General features: G+C 46.2%; 1 protein-coding gene across 3 annotated transcripts; it reads right to left on the reverse strand.

The window, feature by feature from the left end:
* Window positions 1–1,561: 1,561 nt before the first annotated feature.
* Window positions 1,562–15,219, reverse strand: IGSF1 (immunoglobulin superfamily member 1). 3 transcript variants are annotated; one of them, XM_008701643.2, is made up of 19 exons: window positions 15,150–15,219; window positions 14,972–14,998; window positions 14,277–14,558; window positions 13,635–13,922; window positions 11,456–11,740; window positions 10,933–11,226; window positions 10,187–10,465; window positions 9,719–9,839; window positions 7,760–7,830; window positions 7,632–7,664; window positions 6,960–7,250; window positions 6,387–6,665; window positions 5,484–5,771; window positions 4,309–4,596; window positions 3,525–3,812; window positions 3,043–3,330; window positions 2,651–2,929; window positions 2,143–2,266; window positions 1,562–1,987 (listed from the first exon to the last, which is right to left on the reverse strand). In XM_008701643.2, exons 1-19 carry the CDS (start codon window positions 15,217–15,219, stop codon window positions 1,852–1,854), a joined length of 4,011 nt encoding a protein of 1,336 aa, XP_008699865.1. In that variant the 3' UTR covers window positions 1,562–1,851. The 3 variants fall into 3 exon arrangements, with proteins under 3 accessions (XP_008699865.1, XP_008699866.1, XP_008699867.1); XM_008701644.2 differs by having other exon boundaries at window positions 7,632–7,679; XM_008701645.2 differs by lacking the exon at window positions 14,972–14,998.
* Between the last annotated feature and the right edge of the window lie 5,139 nt (window positions 15,220–20,358).

Below are 20,358 nucleotides of genomic sequence, written 5' to 3' on the forward strand. Positions count from 1 at the left end.
ACAGCTAAAGTAATCACTTGCTAACTTTCACAGCCCTGCCACTAGCCTTGATAATACACTTTGGAACACCTGATGATTGGAAAACAAAATCAGACCTGAGCAAAGGACTTCTCTCCTAAAACCAAGGACAAGCCTCCCTTTAGTGTTCAAAATGTACAGTTTGATTGAGGGTCAGGGATTAGGAGTTTGAAGGCAGAGAGCAGTGATCAGCAGAAAGCAACAATTAAGTTTTGCTAAATTCAAGTGTAAAAGTACTTTTGAAATGCGATTTTTAGAAACACTGTAAGAAATTAGTACAAGCAACTAACAGAATCTCATCAAATGGAAATCAGAGTGAAACTTTGTACTTCTACATTCCAAAGAGCTTAATACAAATTAGTCTATAGTAGTCAGTGTTTCATTTTGTAAGGATTAAGGGAAATGGGATGCATTTTTTCATTAAGTTGCTGGGTAAATAAGCTCCTTAATATAAAATTTTATTTTACAATAAAATTCTAAATTTTATTTTACAGTAAAATTTTATTATAACCTGGGATAAACAATTCACTGTGTGCAGCACTCTTGTGCATTGCTCTATTGAACAGTGTTATCTTAGAATTAAACAGTGTTGGGAGGTAGGGAACTTTTACGGTCAGGTTTGAGGAATCATGACCTCCTCTAGCACCTATAGGTCAATTCTTCTGAGGTCTTAAACAGGTTAGAGAAACTAGGTAAGCCCCCTCCCTTAATCCAATCCCCCTGATGTGTACTGAATTCCCACCCATGGAGCAAATGGCATGCTGATCCAGGGAAGAAGATCAGGGGCTCAGAATGCAAGCTGGTCTCCAACTGGAGTCCTGGGAGTAGCCCCCCTCCTTCTTGCTCCAAACCAATAACCTCAACCACCTCATTTGCTTACTCACTCTCTGAGATCCCACTACCAGAGGCCCATTCCTTCGGGAAAACAAAACTCTCTTCAGGAAGCAGCAAAGTATTCAGCTTTTATCAATCGTTTACACTTCAGTGAATTAATGTAGAGTCCATGATTGTTAGGTAAGAGCCACAAAGCATACTTCATCAATTTCAAATTTCTGCAGAGGGCTAATCCTAATGTTTGAAAGCAGGCATACTATGGACCTAGAAGTAACACGGTGAAAGGGATATACTTTCTTATTTTATTTTATTTACTTCATTTTATTTAAATTCAATTAGCCAAAATATAGTACATCATTAGTTTTTGGTGTAGTGTTCAATTATATACTTTCAATGTTTGCCCTCCTTGGGCTGAACTTGGAGGGAACATTGCCATCCGTCCATCCATCCATCCATCCATCCATCCATCCATCCATCCATTCAATAGTGAGATTGAAGGACAAAAGGACATTCTACTCACTGAACCACGTCTCAAACCAAATTAGGAAGTACTTTTCTGGAGCCTTCCTTCCTCCCCCACCCCATCCTTAAGCTCCTTCCTTTGTGCTAGCAGCTCCATGCTCTCTTATTCTGCCAGAGAGGTCAGCTCCAACACACCATTTCTAAGCTATAAGTAGACAACAGATCCGTGGAAAAACCATCGCCATAGTTTTTGCAGTTAAATAGTGAATACTCTTTTTATTCAGAAGAATACATTTTTAACAGAATTTCATGCACCAGTAAATCAGTACAGTGAGGAGTTACAGGGGTGGGGAATCTCTCTTCAGGAAACATCTCACCCTGGTAGAGCTCTCAACTCCCAGAGTCCCCTTGACCCAGCTCAGATGATTAGTGGCCAAGGAGCAGTAGATGGGGTTGATTCCCAGTATAACCAGTCAGATTTTCAGGTCTCTGAGGATAAAAGAGAGGATGGGAAAGCTCTTGTAAAGGAGGAGACTATTATATTGGGACTGGCAGTTCCACTGAGGTTCCCTGAGAGACTGATGAGGGAGAGCTGGTGTTGGTGCCTGGTTCTCCTTCTTGATTACACTCTTCAAGGGCTATGGTCTGGTCTCTTCCATCTGTCTCTGAGTCCCTGTGTGGAGAAAAGGACATGACTAAGGGAGGATCCAAAACTATCAATCTGAAAACAGGTTGTGTTATGGGGTTCAGATATTCAATGAACACTCAAGACCATTGTTTTTCCACCAGCCCTGGGTTTATAGAAGGAGGCTGACATGAGGCATTTACCTGGTTCGGAGCCGAGGCCACTTCTTCCACTCTATGGCTAGCACCACCCCCAAAGCTACAACTACCACCACAATCAGACTACTTCGGACAATGTTCCCCATGGTGCACTCCTGAGCGGCAGGCCCTGTGATGACAAAAGAGCAGAAATGAAGGCCATGGAGGTTAGCACATGTACATTTCCCTGATCTTTTGTTGCCCCCTCATTTGGCCTCCTCCAGGGTTCACTTGGGAGTCATATTGAGAATGCAGAGGGGTTGGTCAGAACCAGTGCTTATGCTGAGGCAGAAGCTGCCCTCCTTTTGGGGGTGGAAGAGGTCTTGAAATTATCCTGCTTACTATCTGTGGGTGGATCTGAGGTCCACCTCCTCACCATCCCTAGGAGAAAGATGACCACACTTGAGGTCTCTGACTCCAAACCCTCCCACCTCCATCGTCGGTGGTCTCCATCCGGACTATCTTTGGGATCCCACATAGGTCACGCAGGACCATGGAAGGATTATCCTCTCACCTGCTGCCCCCACCAGCTCCAGGGCATCGCTAGGCTCTGACCAGATATCAGGATAGGCCTGGAGGCGGTAACTGCAGCTGTAGTTTCCAATGCCTTTTCCTTCTACGTTATTGATGATGAAGTCCCCATCCTCTGAGAACTGCTGAGGTGCTTCTTCTCCGTCATGTTCCAGGACAAATTCAACACCTGGCAGGGGTCCTCGGCACTGAAGGGTGATGTCCTTCCCTAGCTTGAACACGGTGCTGGGCCAGGCTGACAGTAAGGGCTTAGGGGGCTTATCTATAATCAACCAGGACAACCAACCAAAGTTAGAAGCCATCCTGAACCCCCTTAGGGCTAATTACTTCAAAACTACAAAATCTAGACTATTACTGAGGTCTCCAGGACCTTACCAGTCACCCAGATTTCCAGGAAGTCACTGCGATTGGAAGCCGCAAAGGGAGCAGAGTCCAAATAATAAACACAGCTATAGACCCCAGAATCGTCACCTCTCACCGCTGGCATCCAGAAGTCAGCCCTGTACCCGCTTGGGCTCTGTTGCTCCAAAGGCTCTTGAGTGCCCTCCTTCAACAGGACAAATGTTGAGTCTGGCAGTTCCCCTTGGCATTGAAAAGTCATATTTTCTCCAGGGGCCACAATGGGTCCAGGCTGGGCTAAGAGACTGGGTTTGGGGAGCAAACCTAGAAGAAATTAACTCCTGGTCAGAGAGAGGAGGCACTTTCCAGTGCGCCACCCCTAGAGTCTGTTCTATAAAGAGGAAAAACTATTGCTTGCCTTTCCTTGAGCTCTCCAAAAACTATTTCCATGAACCCTCTGGCAATCCATTCTCTCCTGTCTATGCTCCCAAGTCTGCTGCAGAGCACCTTCCTCTTACCTGTGACTATGAGTTCCAAAGTGTTGCTAGGCTGTATCTTGATAGGGCTGGTCCAGTCAGGGTGGTAGCAGCAGCTATAACGCCCAATGTTAGCACCAGATATATTGGTGATGAGGAATGCCCCATCTTTACTGGTGGATCCCCAGAGCTGCACTGAAGTGGCTTCTCTTTCTTTGTGTAGAATGTACCCTACTCCATGGACTGGCCCCTGGCACCAGAGAGTAACATTCTGCCCCATAGGAACCACAGAACTGGGCTCAGCAAACAACCATGGCTTGGGAAATGTGTCTAGAAAGAGACCAAAGATGTGGTGAGTAAGGATACTCATCACTCACTACATTAACCCTTCATCTTTCTCCTTCTGGATACAATAGTTACCTCATCCATGGTCTGACCTAGCCTTCTACCCTCCCTAACTGCTATTTCAGTTGTCTCTGTCCCAGTCTCCTATCTTGTCTGGTTTTTTTTCCATATCATTAATTACTTTATTATTTTTTTCTTTCTCAAATTTTTATTTAAATTCTAGTTAGTTAACATATAATGTAATATTGGTTTCAGGAGTATAATTTATAATTCATCACTTACAAATAACACCCAGTGTTCACCACGAGAGGTGCCCTCCTTAATCCCCATCACCCATTTAGCCCATCCCCAACCCACCTTCCATCAGCCCTCAGTTTGTTCTCTATCCTTAAGAGCCTCTTATGGTTTGCTTCCTTCTCTTTTTTTTCCTTTCCATATGTTCATCTGTTTTATTTTTTAAATATATCTTGTCTGTTCTTACCTGTCACCCAGATCACAATGGGCTTGCTGAGATGTGATCCCCTATTTGACATGGTTGTCTCATAGTAGACACAACTGTAGTTCCCAGAGTCCTCTACTCCAACAGTGTGGAGGAGGAAGTCAACTGAGTCCCCGGAGGTGCTCTGGAACTGTAAGGGAACCTGGGTACCCTCCTGCAAGAGGGCAAACCTCATATCCTGGAAAGCTCCTTGGCAGTGCAGGGTCACATTCTTCCCAGGAAGTACCACAGGACCTGGCTGTGCCAGAAGAATGGGTTTGGGGTAGAATTCTGAAATTGAAGAGACCACAACATGAAAGAAGTCTGCCCCCCACTTTCTGCAGATTGCTTTTTTAGCATTGTTGTAAGAAACAATATGTGTTTATTGTAGCAAATTAGAAAATACAGAAAAAACCTAAGAAAATACAATTCTACCAAAGATAACCACTCTTTATAAATGTCTCTATATCTCTTTTTCATTTTTTTCTCTATGTGTCCATGTCATTGTAGCTGCAACTATTTGCATAATTGGGATCCTACTGTATGCACAGTTGTGTAGTTTAATATTTTTCACTTAACTTTATGTAGTAAACATTTTCCTATGACGTTAATCAGCCTTTGAAAACTATCATTTGTAATGGCTGCATAATATGCAGCTGTCATTTCAAGGTCTTTGCCCTTTCTCTGAGGGCCATCCAGCCCGCCAATCTCTGACAGCCCAGCTAAAGAAAAAGTGAACATTGAGCCTAAAGCTCAAGGCCAAGCCACAAAAAGATTTCAGAAATAGGGCATGTGAGCTTGGCATTGGGGATTGGACATCCCATCTACCTCACTTCTTCCTCTAGAAGTAAATTACTTGCTTCTCCCCTCTCCTTTGTCTCTTCTCTCTGTATTAGTAATAATAGAATCTGCTGCCTTTCATAGACTGTTTACCATGTGCAAGGCACTTCTGCAGGCATTTTCTTGGTGACTTTTATTTTTGTTTGTTTGTTTTTTTTTGTTTATTTGAGTAGGCTCCATGCCCAATGTGGGGCTTGAACTCATGACCCTGAGATCAAGAGTCCTGTGCTCTACCCTGGTGACTTTTAGCAGGAACACTTTTCCTTTCCCGCTGACAGCCCTTACACCCACTGTCCCACAGTCGATCCTGTCTCCATCTGCATTTTTCCACTTCTGACCTGTCACCACGAGCTCCACAGGGTCGCTGGGCTCAGACCAGATTGTGAAGTCATAATAGCGGCAGCTGTAATTCCCTCCATCACCAGTGCCCACTGAAGTGATCAGAAAGTGAGCCGCACTGGCCCCTGGACTTGCCCAAGACCTGTCACTGGATGCTATTTCACTTCCATCTTTGTAAAGAATAAAGCTCATGTGCTGCTGGGGAGTGGAGCAGTTGAAAGTCACTCGGGCACCAGGAGTGACCACAGGGCTGGCCCATGTCTTGAAGAAGGGCTTGGGGTACATTTCTAGAAGGTAAAAAACAAAAACATGACACAAAACCAAATTAAAAAATAAAAAAAAGATAGCTAATATAGCAAATATTGGTTCCTGGAAGCTGCTTTGTTTTCTATAGCATTACATTCAGAAGTAGGCGCATTTAAAAATCAAGGCAAATTTACTTTGCAGATGGACTTCTCCCAGGGACTCCTTCTCCCCACCCCTCACCTCCTCCAGCTGAATCCTCCCTGTCATCAAGACAGGCAATGGAGGCTAGCTAAAAGGGTGAACCCTCATTAGGGCTCTGCTGGTCCCATGAATCTCAGTTTGCCTATTTGGCAAGAAGGGGAAATGGTACCTGCTCCGCCTCCCTGGAATATTTGGCCTATATCTAAATGAGATAATTGATATGAAAATAATTAGAAAAATTAAATCACCCTCCACAAACCCCAGCTATTAATAACGATTATGGCTATTAATATCGTGCAGCCAGAGGCCCTGGCACTCCCAGCGCCACGCCTGCCTGGCTCTAAGATTGGACACAGGCTCCTAGGACCAGCAGCAAAGTTTGCTGTGGGGAGAGGAGTGTCTGACCCAGAGCTTTGCCTCCCCCCTCCTCCCTCACACACCCTTTTCAGCTCTACCTTTTATGACAAGCTCCAGGGACTCACTGGGCTCAGACCACTTGAAGGGGCGCTTTTCAGTGTGAGTACGGCAGCTATAATTGCCTTCGTCTTTATCCTCCATTCTTTGGATTGTAAAGAAGGCTTCTCTCCCAACGGCACCAAGTTGCTGGACAGGTTCCTGCACTCCCTCCTTATACAGAACAAACTCCATGCCTGCCAGCCATCCTTTGCACCGGATTTGCAGTTTCTGGCCCCGGACTGGGGGGGAAGCAGACATGACAGGTTTGGGGAGGATGTCTGGAAAACAAAATGGGGTGGAACAGGAGGCCAAAGTTTGGAGGTGCCCAGATGGGACACTTGGAGTCAGTTTGTCAGCAAAAAAGAAATCCATCCTGGACTGGCCTTTGGCTCTATTAGTCTCCTTTCACTCTCTTCCCCACCCCCCTTCCCCCAGTTCAGGGCCCCTCCTCCCTACTTGAAGCACAAGCCCCCTGGGCTCCAGGTCTCTCTGCATTCCCCCACCCTTAGGAACAAGGTTGGAGTCACAGGGCGCTGAGGGTCACCCCGGGAGGAACTTCTGCCTTTTCTTACCTGTCCCCACAAGCTCAAGTGCCTCACTGGGCTCCGAAACAGCCATCTCCTCCCATGAATGGCAGTGGTAACTCCCGGTGTGGCTCTGGGTCAGGGCGCCAAGGGGGAAGGCAGCCCGGACCTGCTCTGAGGCCGGGCGAGTTGCAATCCACCCGGTCCCGTCCTTCAGCAACACAAACTCCTTAGTTGAGCCAGAAGGGCTTCTGCACCAGAGGGTTAAGTTCTTCCACGGGGCAAGAGGGAAGTTGGTCTCTGCCCACAGCTCAGGCTTAGGGGTTGGCATGATTATTTCTAGAAACAGCAGAGTTAATGAAGCCATCTTCTCTCCTCCCTCCCCTCCCCCTTTCTTTGTCCTTGAACCCCCTACCCAGATCACAGTGCCCACCTCCCCTTTCAACACAAAACCAAACTCTTCCCTTCCTTCTGCAGGTGCTGGGGAAAGGGGAAGCTTGTGTCTCAGCTGAGCCTCAGACAAGTGCAGAAGCTTGGGGAAAATTTTGCAGGCAGAAAAGCAGAGTTGGAGGCTGAATTTTGCCAGCAGCTTTAGCAAGTGCCCCTTCCTGGCTGTCCTTCCCTCCCGACCAGTCACTCCCTGGCCACTGACACTGACACTCTGTAGTTATTTCAGATCTCCAGGAAGGAATGTCCCAGTCTGGAGCAGGAAAAACTCACCAGTCTCTTCTGTCAATACCCCATTGCACAGTCCTGCAAAAGAAATTGCTGCCAGGGCTCTGCCGCCTCCCCCACGGGACTTCACCCGGCCTTCTGCCCAGGCCCCTTCCCCACCCCCTTGTACTCACCACAGCAGAGAAGGGCTGTGACTATGAAGAGCATGGTGACCCCTTGAGCTGTTCCCAGCAACCAGGCTTCTCTAGTGAGACCAGAAAAGAGATGAGAGGAGCTGCTGGGGTTAGGGGGAGGGCGGAGAGAAGGGGGCGGCAATTTATGTCATTGGCTTACTCACCACCCAATAGGGATTGGATTTGGGCAGGATAATGGGATATAATCTTTTCTGACATCAATGGCTTTTCTTTTTGAGGGCCTCACCACCTACAGACCTCTTGCTCTTTCATGACCCACGTGCCCCCCGCCCCCTCCCCCCTCCCAGCCTATATCAGATGTCAGCTCCCCATGGCCCCTGATTAGGCTGTTGCGGGTATTGAGTTGTCAGATGTGAAAATGCTTTTGTAACTCCAGCTCTCAGAACCCCTGGAGCTCAGAGTGATCGGCAGCTCTGTGTAGTGGGTGTGGGGGTGGAGGGAAAAATCTTGGGTGTTTCTCCGTCATCAAGTTTAAGTTTGGAAGCAGTTTTTATTATGGCAGTATTGGTCTTCAGACCGACCTGCCTCACCTGCCTTTGTTATGGAAGGGTTGCCTAGGCAGCCGCAGTGAATTACCCTAAGATTGTCAGTGCTGAGCTAAGCTTGTCAGAGACTGGAATCTCTCTACCCCCACCCAGATTATGACTAGCAATGTGAAGCAGCTTTGGGTTATGGGTCCTGTAAAATTAGATGATATTAAGCCAAAATCCATTTGGCAATTTGTACTTAGAAGACCATGACCCTCCTTCCTGGTCAGGAAAACATGCTTTTCAAGCTGCTTTCTCTGAAATCTGCTTCCTGAGCTCATTCTTTGATGCAGTGGTCCTGAGCTGAGGTGGGGCACCCGAAGCTACATTTTTTTCCTAACCCCTGGCTTGGAGGTTACCCCAAGGTGCAAGACTCAGGATAGATTCTGAGGATAACTAGGGCTAACTTTTTGAAAACTCAAAGGGTGGTGGTTTTTGTAGAAGATTTAGGGGGCTCCCTTCTAATTACCCAAGCACTCTGCCGCTCAGATCCTGGTGGAAAACACAGACACATATAATCACAGTCATCATCCTTTGTGTACTGAATATTCCCAGACACACAAAGGCCTATGATCATGGTGAGGGGGCTACAGCCAGGAGCAGAAGGTTGAGGGTAGTAGGTAAGGCCTTCAGGGGCTGAGACCCCCACCAACCTAGTAGCTGTCATTTCTCTTCCTGTTGTCAGGCAGAATCACCTGGCCATGGGGATCAGGGAGAGAGGAGGATGGACCAGGGCTCACCAAAGGATCAAAGGAAACGGCAGGACGACCTGTTTTGTTTGTCATTTTGCGGTTCGGAGAAAGCAGTTTGATTTCCTGGTCCAATCCACTGCCTCATCAGATACCCATCCAGGTTAAGATTATATTCTCAGGATGCTCTGCACAGATGGTTGGAGGCCAGAGAGGCAGAGAGACTGGTTTCTATGGAGACTAGGATGGACCATGAGGCTCTCTAACTCTCGAAAGCTAGAGGTAAGGGTGAAAAGTTGGGATGGGAGTTGGATAACACCCAGGGAGACAGGACAGCTTGGCTTCTTACAAGAGAAAAAGTTCAGACTAAGTTCACTTGGGAGACATCAATCATCTCTGAGGGGCAGGGTGGTTTGGGAGGGAGATTTGGGCACTCTACTGGGTGGGGGGCGGGGGGACAGGAAATCAGTGAATGAGGTTCTGATTGCATCTCCCTCTGAGAATTATGTTTCTCTACCCTCTGGCTTGGGTGCTGACTTCTCTGTGAGGTGAAGGAGAAACAGCTGGGATGAGAAAGTCTGGTTTCTTAAGCCCGGAAGGTGGGGGATACAAAGGGTGTGACCCTGTGGCTTATCTCAACTGGGGTATGACCCATTTCTGAGTCACTGGGGAGCCTGGACTCAGCTAGATTGAAGAACAGGGGGCTAGGACAAAACAGTTACCTGATTCTGTGTCTCCGACACTTCCACCTTATCCACAGCACTACCAATAGCAAGGCAACAAGCTGCATGATTAGGGACAACCTGATAGCTTCATTCAGAACGTAATTCCAGGTGAGAAAGCCTGTGTCCAGAGAAGACCAGAAGCAGGAGCCTTGATAGGGAAAGGGGGAGATGAACACATTCGGGGTTGGGGTGGGGAAGAGGGAGGAGGAGCTGGTTACTGAAGGTGAAGAGAAGGTGAGACAGAAGTGGCCTTTTTCATGAAGAATGGGAGCTTTGAAAGTATCCTGCTCACTGCCTTTGAGTGATTATGAGACCACCCCAGGGGAAGTGTGTCCAAACCCAAGGGCCTTGACTTACAAGCCCCTGACTCCCCTATCCATAGCTTTCTGAGCACTGCTTCAGGATCCCAGGGTTATCATGCCCAAAGCCATGGAGGGGCAACCCTAAAAAGAGTTGTCCTCTCACCTGCTGGCCCCATCAGCTTCAGAGGCTCACTTCGATCTGACCAGATGTTAGGGTGTGCCTCTACATGATAGCTGCAGCTGTAGGTCCCTGTACCTTTTCCTTCAGCATTACTGATGATGAAGTCTCCATCCACTGAGAATTTTTGGAATGTTGCTCTTTCTTCCCATTCCAGAGAAAATTCAAGTACTGGATGTGGTATTCGGCACTGAAGGGTAATGGCCTTTCCTAGCTTGAACATGGTGCTAGGCCAGGCAGACAGGGAGGGTTTGGGGGGCTTATCTGCAACCAATCCAGAAACCAGAGTTAGAATAAGTGACCTTGAACTCAGTACCATTTCCCCCAACAAGTTTCTCAAAGATCAAATGGGAATTTGACCTTTCTTGTCTTTCCACTTCCACTAGGTCAGCAGTCTCAAAATTTGACTGTGCTTTAGAACCTCTTGGCCCACTCCTCAGTACTCTAAAGACTCTTGGGTTTCTACCTTCTATCAGGAAGACTTGTAATTTCCCCTGGACAGAAGGAAAATAACATTTCCAAGGGTCACAATGGGGCTAGGCCATGCCGAGGGGCAGGGATTGAGTAACAATCCTGGGAGAGAAAGTACATAAAGTTTTTGGAGAAAATTCTGCACCACCTTCCTAGTGTATTTTTCCTCGTCTCATAACTCCAAGAGGGTACAGGGCTGCTAGCTCCTTCTTAGAACACTGTAATAATGATAAAAACAAATGACATTGGTTAGCACTTGCCTACAACCACAAGCTTCACGGTGTTGTGTGATGTCATCCTGATGGAGGTCTTCCAGGAGAGGAGATAGTGGCAGCTATAGATGCCAGCATCACTATAGGTCACATTGTTGAGGAAGAATGACTCGTTGTCATCAGTGCTGGTGGTATCCAAGAGCTGAAGTGGTTTGTCTTCTCCTTTCTTATAGAGTGCAAGCCCCACTCCATCCACTGGCCCTTGACACCACAAGCTCACGTTCTGACCCATCTGGACCACAGGACTGGGCTGAGCAAGTAGCCAGGTCTTGGGGAAAGCATCTAGGATGAGACCGAAAATATAAAGGGCTAGTGGTTTGACTCCCCTCTCACCACTAAGGGTTCTCTTCCTCCAGTCCACCCTTGGCAAATCCCATCCTAAGCCCAGTTATACAAATACTGCTCTCTTCCCCACTAAACCCTGCCTGCATGATCAGGTTCTCCAGGTGGCCCAGAGGGAGTTGTATATCCTTAGCCCCAACATAGGTCCCCTGGCATTCCCCCCTCTTACCGGTCACCCAGATTTTCAGGATATCACTAAGGAGTGAACCCCTGTACGACCCATCATAGTAAAAACAGAGGTAATGTCCAGCATCATGGATTTTCAAAGCCCGGAAGAAGAAATATGCCTCATTTTTTATTGGCCTCTTGCGGTAAAAGGATTTCTCCAAGTCTTCAAGCCTTATTAGAGCAAAGGTCATTCCATAGATTGGCCCCTGACACCTGAGGTTCAGGCTTTCTCCAGGTGCCATGATAGGCCCAGGATACGCTGTCAGAGTTGGTTTGGGATAGAGTCCTAGAAAGGGAAGAGACCCTTAATTAGAGATAGGATGATTCTTTCTTATTATCTCTTAGTTTTATTTTCCTAGTTTTTTCTAAAGACAAGGAGTGGTAGCTGAAGTTTAGCCTCTACTCCCTCTCCCTTCCTTGAATCTTGGCCTCTTCTAAGGGACAATCAAGGGCATGTCCACTTGGGCACCTCCCTTCTCACCAGACTTTATCAGCTCCACTGAGCTCTAACTATGTATAGGGCTATGTCTCAGTGGAATATTTACATCTGTAATTGCCTGTATCTTTAGGTTCCTGAACTACCAAATGTACTTCTTCCAACCACCCAAGAAACCAAGCTTCTGAAAATGAGTTTGATTTCATCTTTGTAGAGCATGAATACTACTGCAGAAGTAAAAGTGCCCTTTGAACACATTAAGCCCACATAAGACCCTATTTCCAACACGAGATTTGAAGAAGCCAATGAGAGATTGGCCCATAAGTCTTTGACCCAAAGAAGTCTCTGTTAATGGGGTCACACTCTCTTTTCCACGTATTGTTCCCCCAAGGGGATCATACTACAAAATAGAGGGCAAAACTTACTTTCATACCATTCCTTCTTACCCACTGCAATCCCAGGTAGACCCACCCATCCGTTATTAGAAAGATCACCTCTGTCATATGCTCATTGAGCATTTAGGATGTGTCAGGCATCATGTAGGTCTAAGGATGTACAAGTAAAGAAGACACAGGCCCTGTCAGCAAAAAGTTCATGGCCTAGTGAGGGATACCAGTGAATAGGTAACTGCGAAAGTGTATGTTAGTGGAATCTACTCTGGAAGGACATTCATACAACAAACATCCATACACACAGTTCAAACAAAGAGTTTTTGTTACTCGATCCTCAATAAAAAGCTATACTAATAAAATAATATCTACCATTTATTGGGAACTTATATGCCAGGCACTGTACATATATTATATTTAGGTAAATCCTCACAACAACCCTGTGAGGTAGGCATTATTATTATACCAATTTTGCAAATCAGGAAAATGAGGCACAGAGAGGCATCATACAGTAGGTTGTATAGATACTGTTATCCCATTTTAGAGTGGGGGAAACCAAAGCACAGAGAGGTGAAGTGACTTGCTTAAGATCACACAGGGAGGCGGTGTCAGAGGTGGAACTAGAAACCAAGATTACTGCTTCTAAGTCCAGGGTACCTTCTGTGGCACCTATTTAGACTGATGGAGGAACTAAGGCAAAGGTGGCCCATTTTGTCTAAAAGCATCCAGGCCATGGGGTGGGCGAACTGGGGCTGGGGTGTGTGTCTGGCATTTGAACATTTTGGGGAGACTTCTGCTGTGTTCAGATATTGACACTGCCTCACTAGATCTACATATACAGGACTAAAGTAATTTATAGAAGCCATTTCTAAAATATGAGCTATCACTTTTTGTCAATTTGTTTATTTTTATCACTGATGCACAATTCATTCTATTTTCTGTGCTTAAAAGTAATAATCACAAATACAATAAAAATGCAATTAAAAATGTAAAAACCATTTATAAGACTGCAGTGGCAGTGCCTGGCACATAGGAAGTGCTCAATAAATATTAGTCAAGTGAATGAATGAAAGCATGAGATTCAACAAGTAGAGAACAACAAAGCTGTGATGAGCTGAAGCTGTCGGACATTTGGCTGGGCTCACTCACTAGCCAAGCGATTGGCTTCCACACATCGGCCTGGTAGCATGTGTGATTCTAATTTGCATCTCAGGAAAATGTCAAATGACTCTAGCTCATAGGCCTTGCAGGGCCTAGGACCTGGCTAAGGAAAGTAAAATCAGAAACCCTGGTTCATCCAACCATGATCCCGGGGACAATGATCATCAGACCCCAGCAGCCATAGCCACACCCACCTGCCACAATCAGCTTCAGGGGGTTGCTGGGCTCTGACCACAGAGTGGGGAGCATCTGGATATGAGTGCGGCAGATGTAAACCCCTTCACTCTCAGGTGTCATGTTGGCAATGGAGAATACGGCCACTGTACCAGTTGGGATTTGGTAATCCACGGGCTCTGCATATCCCTCTTTGAATAGCATGAATACCAAATCCTGCAGCCAGCCATGGCAGAGTATGCTAACGTTACATCCAGGAAGAGAGGAGGTCTCAGCCTGGATCCAGAAGATGGGCTTGGGCAGCTGTCCTGGAAGGAGAGAATGAACTGGAATTCAGGTAAAGCAAGGACAGCGCTGCACAGTGAGCAGGAGAGGAGAGTGCTACTTAAATGAGCCTTCCTTGTATGGTCATTATTTACCACCCTTCCCTCCCTCCATCTGGGGTCTCCCTATGTTGAGAGCTTGCTCTCTAGATCTGTTCCAGAGACTGCATCCTCATCTGCATTGCCTATAGAGAGTAGGCCCTAACTGTGGGATGCCTGCATGTATGCATTCATGCATTTGAGGTAAATGAATGAATTAAACAAATCTTGCTCTGGGAAGGCAAGCTTGAATTCCAGGAGCTGGAGTTTATTCTTGATTATCTATTGCTGTCTTCTTACCTGGTGCCTCCAACTCTAAAACTTTACTGGGCTCTGACCAGCTTGTTTCCTTCCAGTAGCAGCACCTGTAAAGACCTGCATTGGACTTAGTAAGGGCACCTACAGGGAATGAAACTTGGAAGGTCTTGGAGGAAGGGCGGATCCAAGTCATCTGTGTCTTATCCTTCAGCAGCAGAAACTTGCTTGAAATCCGAGAGGGGCTTTTGCACCAAAGTGTGATGTTTTCCCAAGGGGCCTGGGGGTAGTTGGTCTCTATCCACAGCTCCGGTTGAGATTGCACCACTGTCATTCCCAAAGATCACAGAGATGTGAGCAGTCCAACCCTCTCCCTCCCATAACGTGCCTCGCAATGTCCCTTAAAATTAGTCCTGACCCAGATTCTTCTTTTTGTCTTCCCTTGGGGACAAGAGTGTCTGCTTATGTGGGGGATGGGATAGGGCCCCCAGGACATTTGTTCAAGGGATTCAAGTGAGTTGGGTAATACAGTGCAAGTCTGGCTTCCATTCCACCTGAAATAAAGTTTTTTACTATTCTGTGGGAAACCAAATCATGAAGTGAAGGGTTCTGGTCTCCAGCCAGCTCAATTTGGAAATTATCTTTGTGGTCTCAAGGTAGTTATATCCAGGGCCATGGAGGCAGCTGATGTCTTGAAACCTCCAGGAAGGAGGGTACCTGAGGTGGCAGGACTCACTTACCTATTGATGTCATACCCAGACTCAACCCTGAAAAGAGAGATAATGGTAAAAAGGGCCCCCACATTGACCCCACCAACCCTCAATCCTCAATACTCTCTTCTTTCTCCCTCCCCAAGGTACCCAGTCATAGGGGTGCCTGTGACAGGGTCACCTGCCCCCACCCCTTCCTTGTACTCACAAATGCAAAAGAGCAAGACAGTGAATGTCCGCAGCATTGCGGCCTGCTCCCCCAGCCTGTCCAGGGTCATGGGGCCTCTGATGCTCAATGTGCACTTCAAGTCTGGAAAGGTTTTGCTCCTCAACAGGTGGTGAAATCTAAAAGCAGAGGTGTTTTTACTCAGGGGACTTGTCCCGCTCCTCAAAGTTTAGTTTAGATCACTAAACTGCACTTAACAACCCTACCTTCCACTCCTTCAGAGGCATGAAAGGTACTACAACGTCACCTGCCCCTTTTTTTCCACCCACTTCTCCTCACACCCAAGGTCTTTGCTGGCATCTATGATGTCAGATTTGTTGAAATGTCTGTACATCCGTGGAATCTCAGAGGCTCAGAGGATGACCTAATCCAGGCCAGAGGGGAGCCTTTGGGAGGAGAGAGATGGGAGGTGTAGAGAGTCATCTTTTTAGATTTTTAGATTCTTTATATGTATTTATATATTCCTCCAACAACTTAGCAAAGGAGGCTTTCCTGCATCCCCATTTTGCTGGCAAGGAAACTGAGGCTTAGAGGGGATATATTTAATTTGCCCAAAGTCAAAAGATTAAATATCAGATATTTATATAATAACTCTAGTGTCTATTCTCTAAAACCACTATTTAAACTCCCCCTTTCTTACCTTTCCTCACCCCTCCAATCTCATATCATCCAGGACTGCCCCTCTGTAGATTGCCTCAGATGCAATATTACTCTCATTCTTATCTCTTATCCCGCAAAGCTCAAAACCCCCATCTCAAGTAGGTGTTGGAGAATCGAGCTACTCGAGCTAATTAATATAAGGTGTAAATGATGTATTGGCTGCCCATAATTTATACACATTTTTGTTCATTGCTCCTAAGGAAATATGGTAAAGATATTTGAATTCAGGGAGGCCTTTTCATTTTTCAAAAAAACACTATTGACCACATGTACACAAGATAGACCCTTTCTGCTTTCCTGCCTCTTCTCCACCACCACACCCAAAGTATGGTTTTGCCAAGGGAAGATCCCCACCACACAAACTCAAGCTAACTCTCCTCCATCAACTCTCTACTCAGAGTCTGAGATCCTGGCTGTTTCATCCTATCTCAGTAGAGTGGGGGTAAAGGCAGCTCCCAGAACAGAAGAGGGCTGATTTCACTTCCCAGAACGGATTGCAGCACTGCAGGCTCGAATTTGCTCCAATGCTAACACTGGGCAGGATAGAGGAACAGGAAAACAAGAAGATTCATTTTCAAACATCTGGGCTGTGGGGAACAGGTGGACACTCAGAGATCCAAGAAGACAGTTCCCTTTTGCATTTCTTACTTCACATTGAAGGATGCTCAAATTACCCTCTCTGAACTTTTCTTATCTGTAAAGTTGGGAAGTAATATCTACCTAGCATTGTTGTTGTGTTGGATCAGAGATAATATATATACAGGGCACATGGTAAACATTTCAAGGTGGCTATTTTTCTTCTTCCGCAAGGGGGTATTAACCTGCTCTTTCATCTCAGCTCCCACAGCCCCTTCCTTGTCCCCTGCTCCTCTCAGGGCCAGGCCCAGGCTCAGGCTTGAGTGCCACCCTGTTGCTTTGTTCCCCCAAGGCTTTGGGGCAGGATTTATTGGGGAAGCCAGGTTCTACTGCCAAGGGAAAGGTTCAACCTGGGACTCTGCCCAGAAATGCCAGCTGAGATTTCAGGCTTGCCACTTAGACCCCTAAACCAGGGTTTTGACTCCTGGGGACTTGAGTGGAATGAGGGAAGGGGGGCTTCTCAGCATGGTTAACCCCTCCCCAATCACTAAGGAAACTGTACCTTTACATCCAGCCCAAAAGATGAATCTTAAGGCCCACAGAATGTGGGAAACAGCTGCAAGCCTCAGGTTATTGGCCACGCCCATTTTTGGCCTTTCACGCCCCCACCCCCATCCTCACCTTCCACAGTCTAGTCCTTTTACCCTCCCCTTCTACTCCACCCCAATCACTTTCCCCACCCTTAGGCAGCGCCGCAGTGTTTTTGAGGGTGACATACCCAAAATGTCTAATGGCTCGCCCCCTGCATAGCTTTTAGGGCTCCAGGAATCAAAGGGGTTGGGCTCTGCGGGGTGCCGGGTACAAGCTTCGCTGAGGGTTTGGAGGGAAGACTGAGAAGGAAAAGGGAAGATATTTACAGTGCCCAGAGATTCTCAGCGAGGCAATTCTGGGATCCGTGGAGGGACGGAGAAAGGGAGGGATAGACTGGGAGCAGTTTGATTTGCGGCAATTAGTTACAGCAGGGATACTATTTCGGGGTTTTATTTAGGATCTGATGGCCGGTATTTAATCTTCAGCCACTGGGCTATGCGCTCATTTGCAGGTACTTACGGTAGTTGAAGGCCCGCTCCGCTGTTGGAGATTCTCCAGTGAGCTCCTCCAGATGCAGCAAACTGCCCGGCATGAGCAGAGCTGTCTAAGGACAGCCTCTCGGGCTCGGTGCCCCGCCTCCCTCTCTCCCCAGCCTGCTAGCCGGTCCGCTCCAACCTCCTCCCCTCCCTCCGCCAGGCTCTGGGAGCCCACCTACACCAACTCTGCCTGACACCTGCAGTCCTCTGACGACCGGGATTTCTACGCCCCTCCCAGCTCCCCGCCTCTCCCGACTCCCTGCAGAGGTTGCTGAAGCCAAATTCAGTCCCCTGCCCCCTCTCCGGTCGCTCTGAGTTCCACTGGGTCACTGTATCCTGGAGGGGAGAGGGCCAGCTCTTCAGACTGCCAAAGCTGTAGATCCCTCCTCTCCAGCTCCCCAATGCCTTTAAAGGGATCTCGTATCTTCCTCTTGCCATTTAATGCCCTATGTATGCATAAACATCGCCACCATGGTTTAAATGCTCACTCTGCGCCTCTGGGCCCTGGGCAGCTATTAGTTCTGATTTTCCTAGCAACCCTACAAGATGTGTTACTTCCCTCAGTTTTACAGATAAGGAAACTGAATCTCAGAGAGGGTTAAGTGACTTGGACAACCTCCAGAGTCCAGCTTGGGATAAAAGCCCAGGCTTTAGAGACATACCAATCTGGATGTTAGTCCAGGTTCCGCTATTCAATAGCCGAGTGACCTGAAGTAAGTGAGTTAAACTGTCTGAGTCCCAGTTTCCCCATCTGTAGAAGAAAACAGCAGAAGAGGTTGCATGTGGCTTTGTTGGAATCATGCAAGTCAAACTTCTAGCACAGTAGCCTGGTACCTGGTATATGCTCAATAAATGAGAGCTGGCACCGCCGCCACTACTGTTATTAAACTGTAAAGCGTTCCCCAAATGCCCTAGAGTTACACGCTTTCAATGATGTAGACAACCTTCCACAAATATAGTTGATCACGAAAGACTTTTTGAAGTGAGAAATGTACAGATAAGATACTAACCAAAGCTCCTGACATGTATCATATGATGGGATTAAAACGCAGCATCCAGTAAACTAGCAGATCAATTGATCATTGTAAGAAAGAGCCAAATTAATCATAAGAGATTACAAATTACGTAAAGGAAAAAATACTACAATTTAAGAGCAAACCACTTAAAAATAAAGCAACAGCTCTTTACACCAGGCAAATTGAATATCATCTCTTTGTGCATCACGTGATACCAGTTGTGGCTTCCTGGCATCGTCTCTTCCTACACACCATTATAAACTGCAGATTATCCCCCAAATAGCATAGCCATATGAATATAGATATATGTTTTTTTGGGAGGGCAGGTTATTTAACCTTTCCAAGACTCGTTTTTTTGTTTTTGTTTTTGTAAAATGTGGTTGGATTGAATAACAACCCCCCTGTAAACCACTCCAGAGTGCCTGGGTCACAGCAAGCCTTCATTAATTCAATGAATGTTTGTTGAGTATTTTCTTTGTGCCAGGCATTGTCCTACGTGCTGATGATTTAGAAAGAATGGCAGTTTCTGCTCATTGATTTTTGTTATTATTCTTTAGTTTCTGTTCATAAGGAGTTTGTAGTCTAAGGATAAACAGTGATGGAAAACACTTAAGAGACAGCCAGAGGAGGAGGTGCCATGAGAATCAGAGGATTGCAATAGGGAAGAGTAACAAGGCCTGGAGAGCTGCAAGCAGTTTGCTGTGACTGTGTGCCTAAACTAGGGAAGTAGAGCCAGTGAAAGAGGGGAGAGTAAAGATTCCCATAACATCTGAAAGGTAAAATTGGCTCAACATGATGATCCTTTGGAACACAGTAGTGATAGTTACTATCTGTTAGGATGGAAATACCCATGCCAGTTTTCTTTTTTTTTAATCTGTTTTTTTAAATTATGTTCAGTTAGCCACTGTATAGTATATTATTAGTTTTTGATGTAGTGTTCCATGATTCATTAGTTGCGTATAAAACCCAGGGCGCGTGCCCCCCCTTAGTACCCATCACCCGGTTACCCCATTCCCCCTCCCCCTCCCTTCTGTAACCCTCAGTTTGTTTCTCTAAGTTCAGAGTCTGTCATGGTTTGTCTCCTTCTCTGATTTCTCCCACTTCAGATTTCTCTACCTTCCCCTACAGTCCTCCGTGCTATTGCTTATGTTCTACATGTGAGTGAAACCATATGATAATTGTCTTTCTCTGCTTGACTTATTTCACTTAGCATAATTCCCTCCAATTCCATGCCAGTTTTCAAAACATTTATATAGAAATCACTATGACACAGCGAATATCATTCTCAATGGGGAAAAGCTGAAGGCCTTTACCTTAAGATCAGGAACACAAGGAGGATGCCCACTCTCGCCATTGTTATTCAACATAGCACTAGAAGTCCTTGCAACAGCAATCAGACAACAAAAAGGGATAAAATGTATCCAGATTGGCAAAGAAGAACTCAAACTGTCTCTCTTCACAGATGACATGATACTCTATATGGAAAACCCAAAAGAATCCATCCCCAAATTACTAGAACTTATAGAGCAATTCAGTAATGTGGTGGGATACAAAATCAATGCTCAGAAATCAGTTGCATTTCTATACATGAATAATGAGGCTAAAGAAAGAGAAATTAGGGAATCTATCCCATTTACAATAGCACCAAAAACCATACGTTACCTTGGAATCAACTTAACCAGAGACGTAAAGGATCTATAGTCTAGAAACAACAAACCACTCCTGAAAGACATTGAAGAAGACACAAAAAGATGGAAAAATATTCCATGCTCATGGATCGGAAGAATAAACATAGTTAAAATGTCTATGCCA

Source organism: Ursus maritimus (assembly GCF_017311325.1).
Source record: "Ursus maritimus isolate PB19 chromosome X unlocalized genomic scaffold, ASM1731132v1 scaffold_X1, whole genome shotgun sequence".
NCBI classification, from domain to species: Eukaryota; Metazoa; Chordata; class Mammalia; order Carnivora; family Ursidae; genus Ursus; species Ursus maritimus.

Excerpts from the sequence above, each read along its gene's own strand:
- IGSF1 (XM_008701644.2), bottom strand. The coding sequence starts at position 15,219 with ATGACCCTGGACAGGCTGGGGGAGCAGGCCGCAATGCTGCGGACATTC. Across the intron at positions 7,251-7,631 it reads GGTATTGACAGAAGAGACTG|AAATAATCATGCCAACCCCT; the intron begins GTGAGTTTTTCC and ends TGCTGTTTCTAG. Across the intron at positions 3,331-3,524 it reads TTTGGAACTCATAGTCACAG|GTTTGCTCCCCAAACCCAGT; the intron begins GTAAGAGGAAGG and ends AATTTCTTCTAG.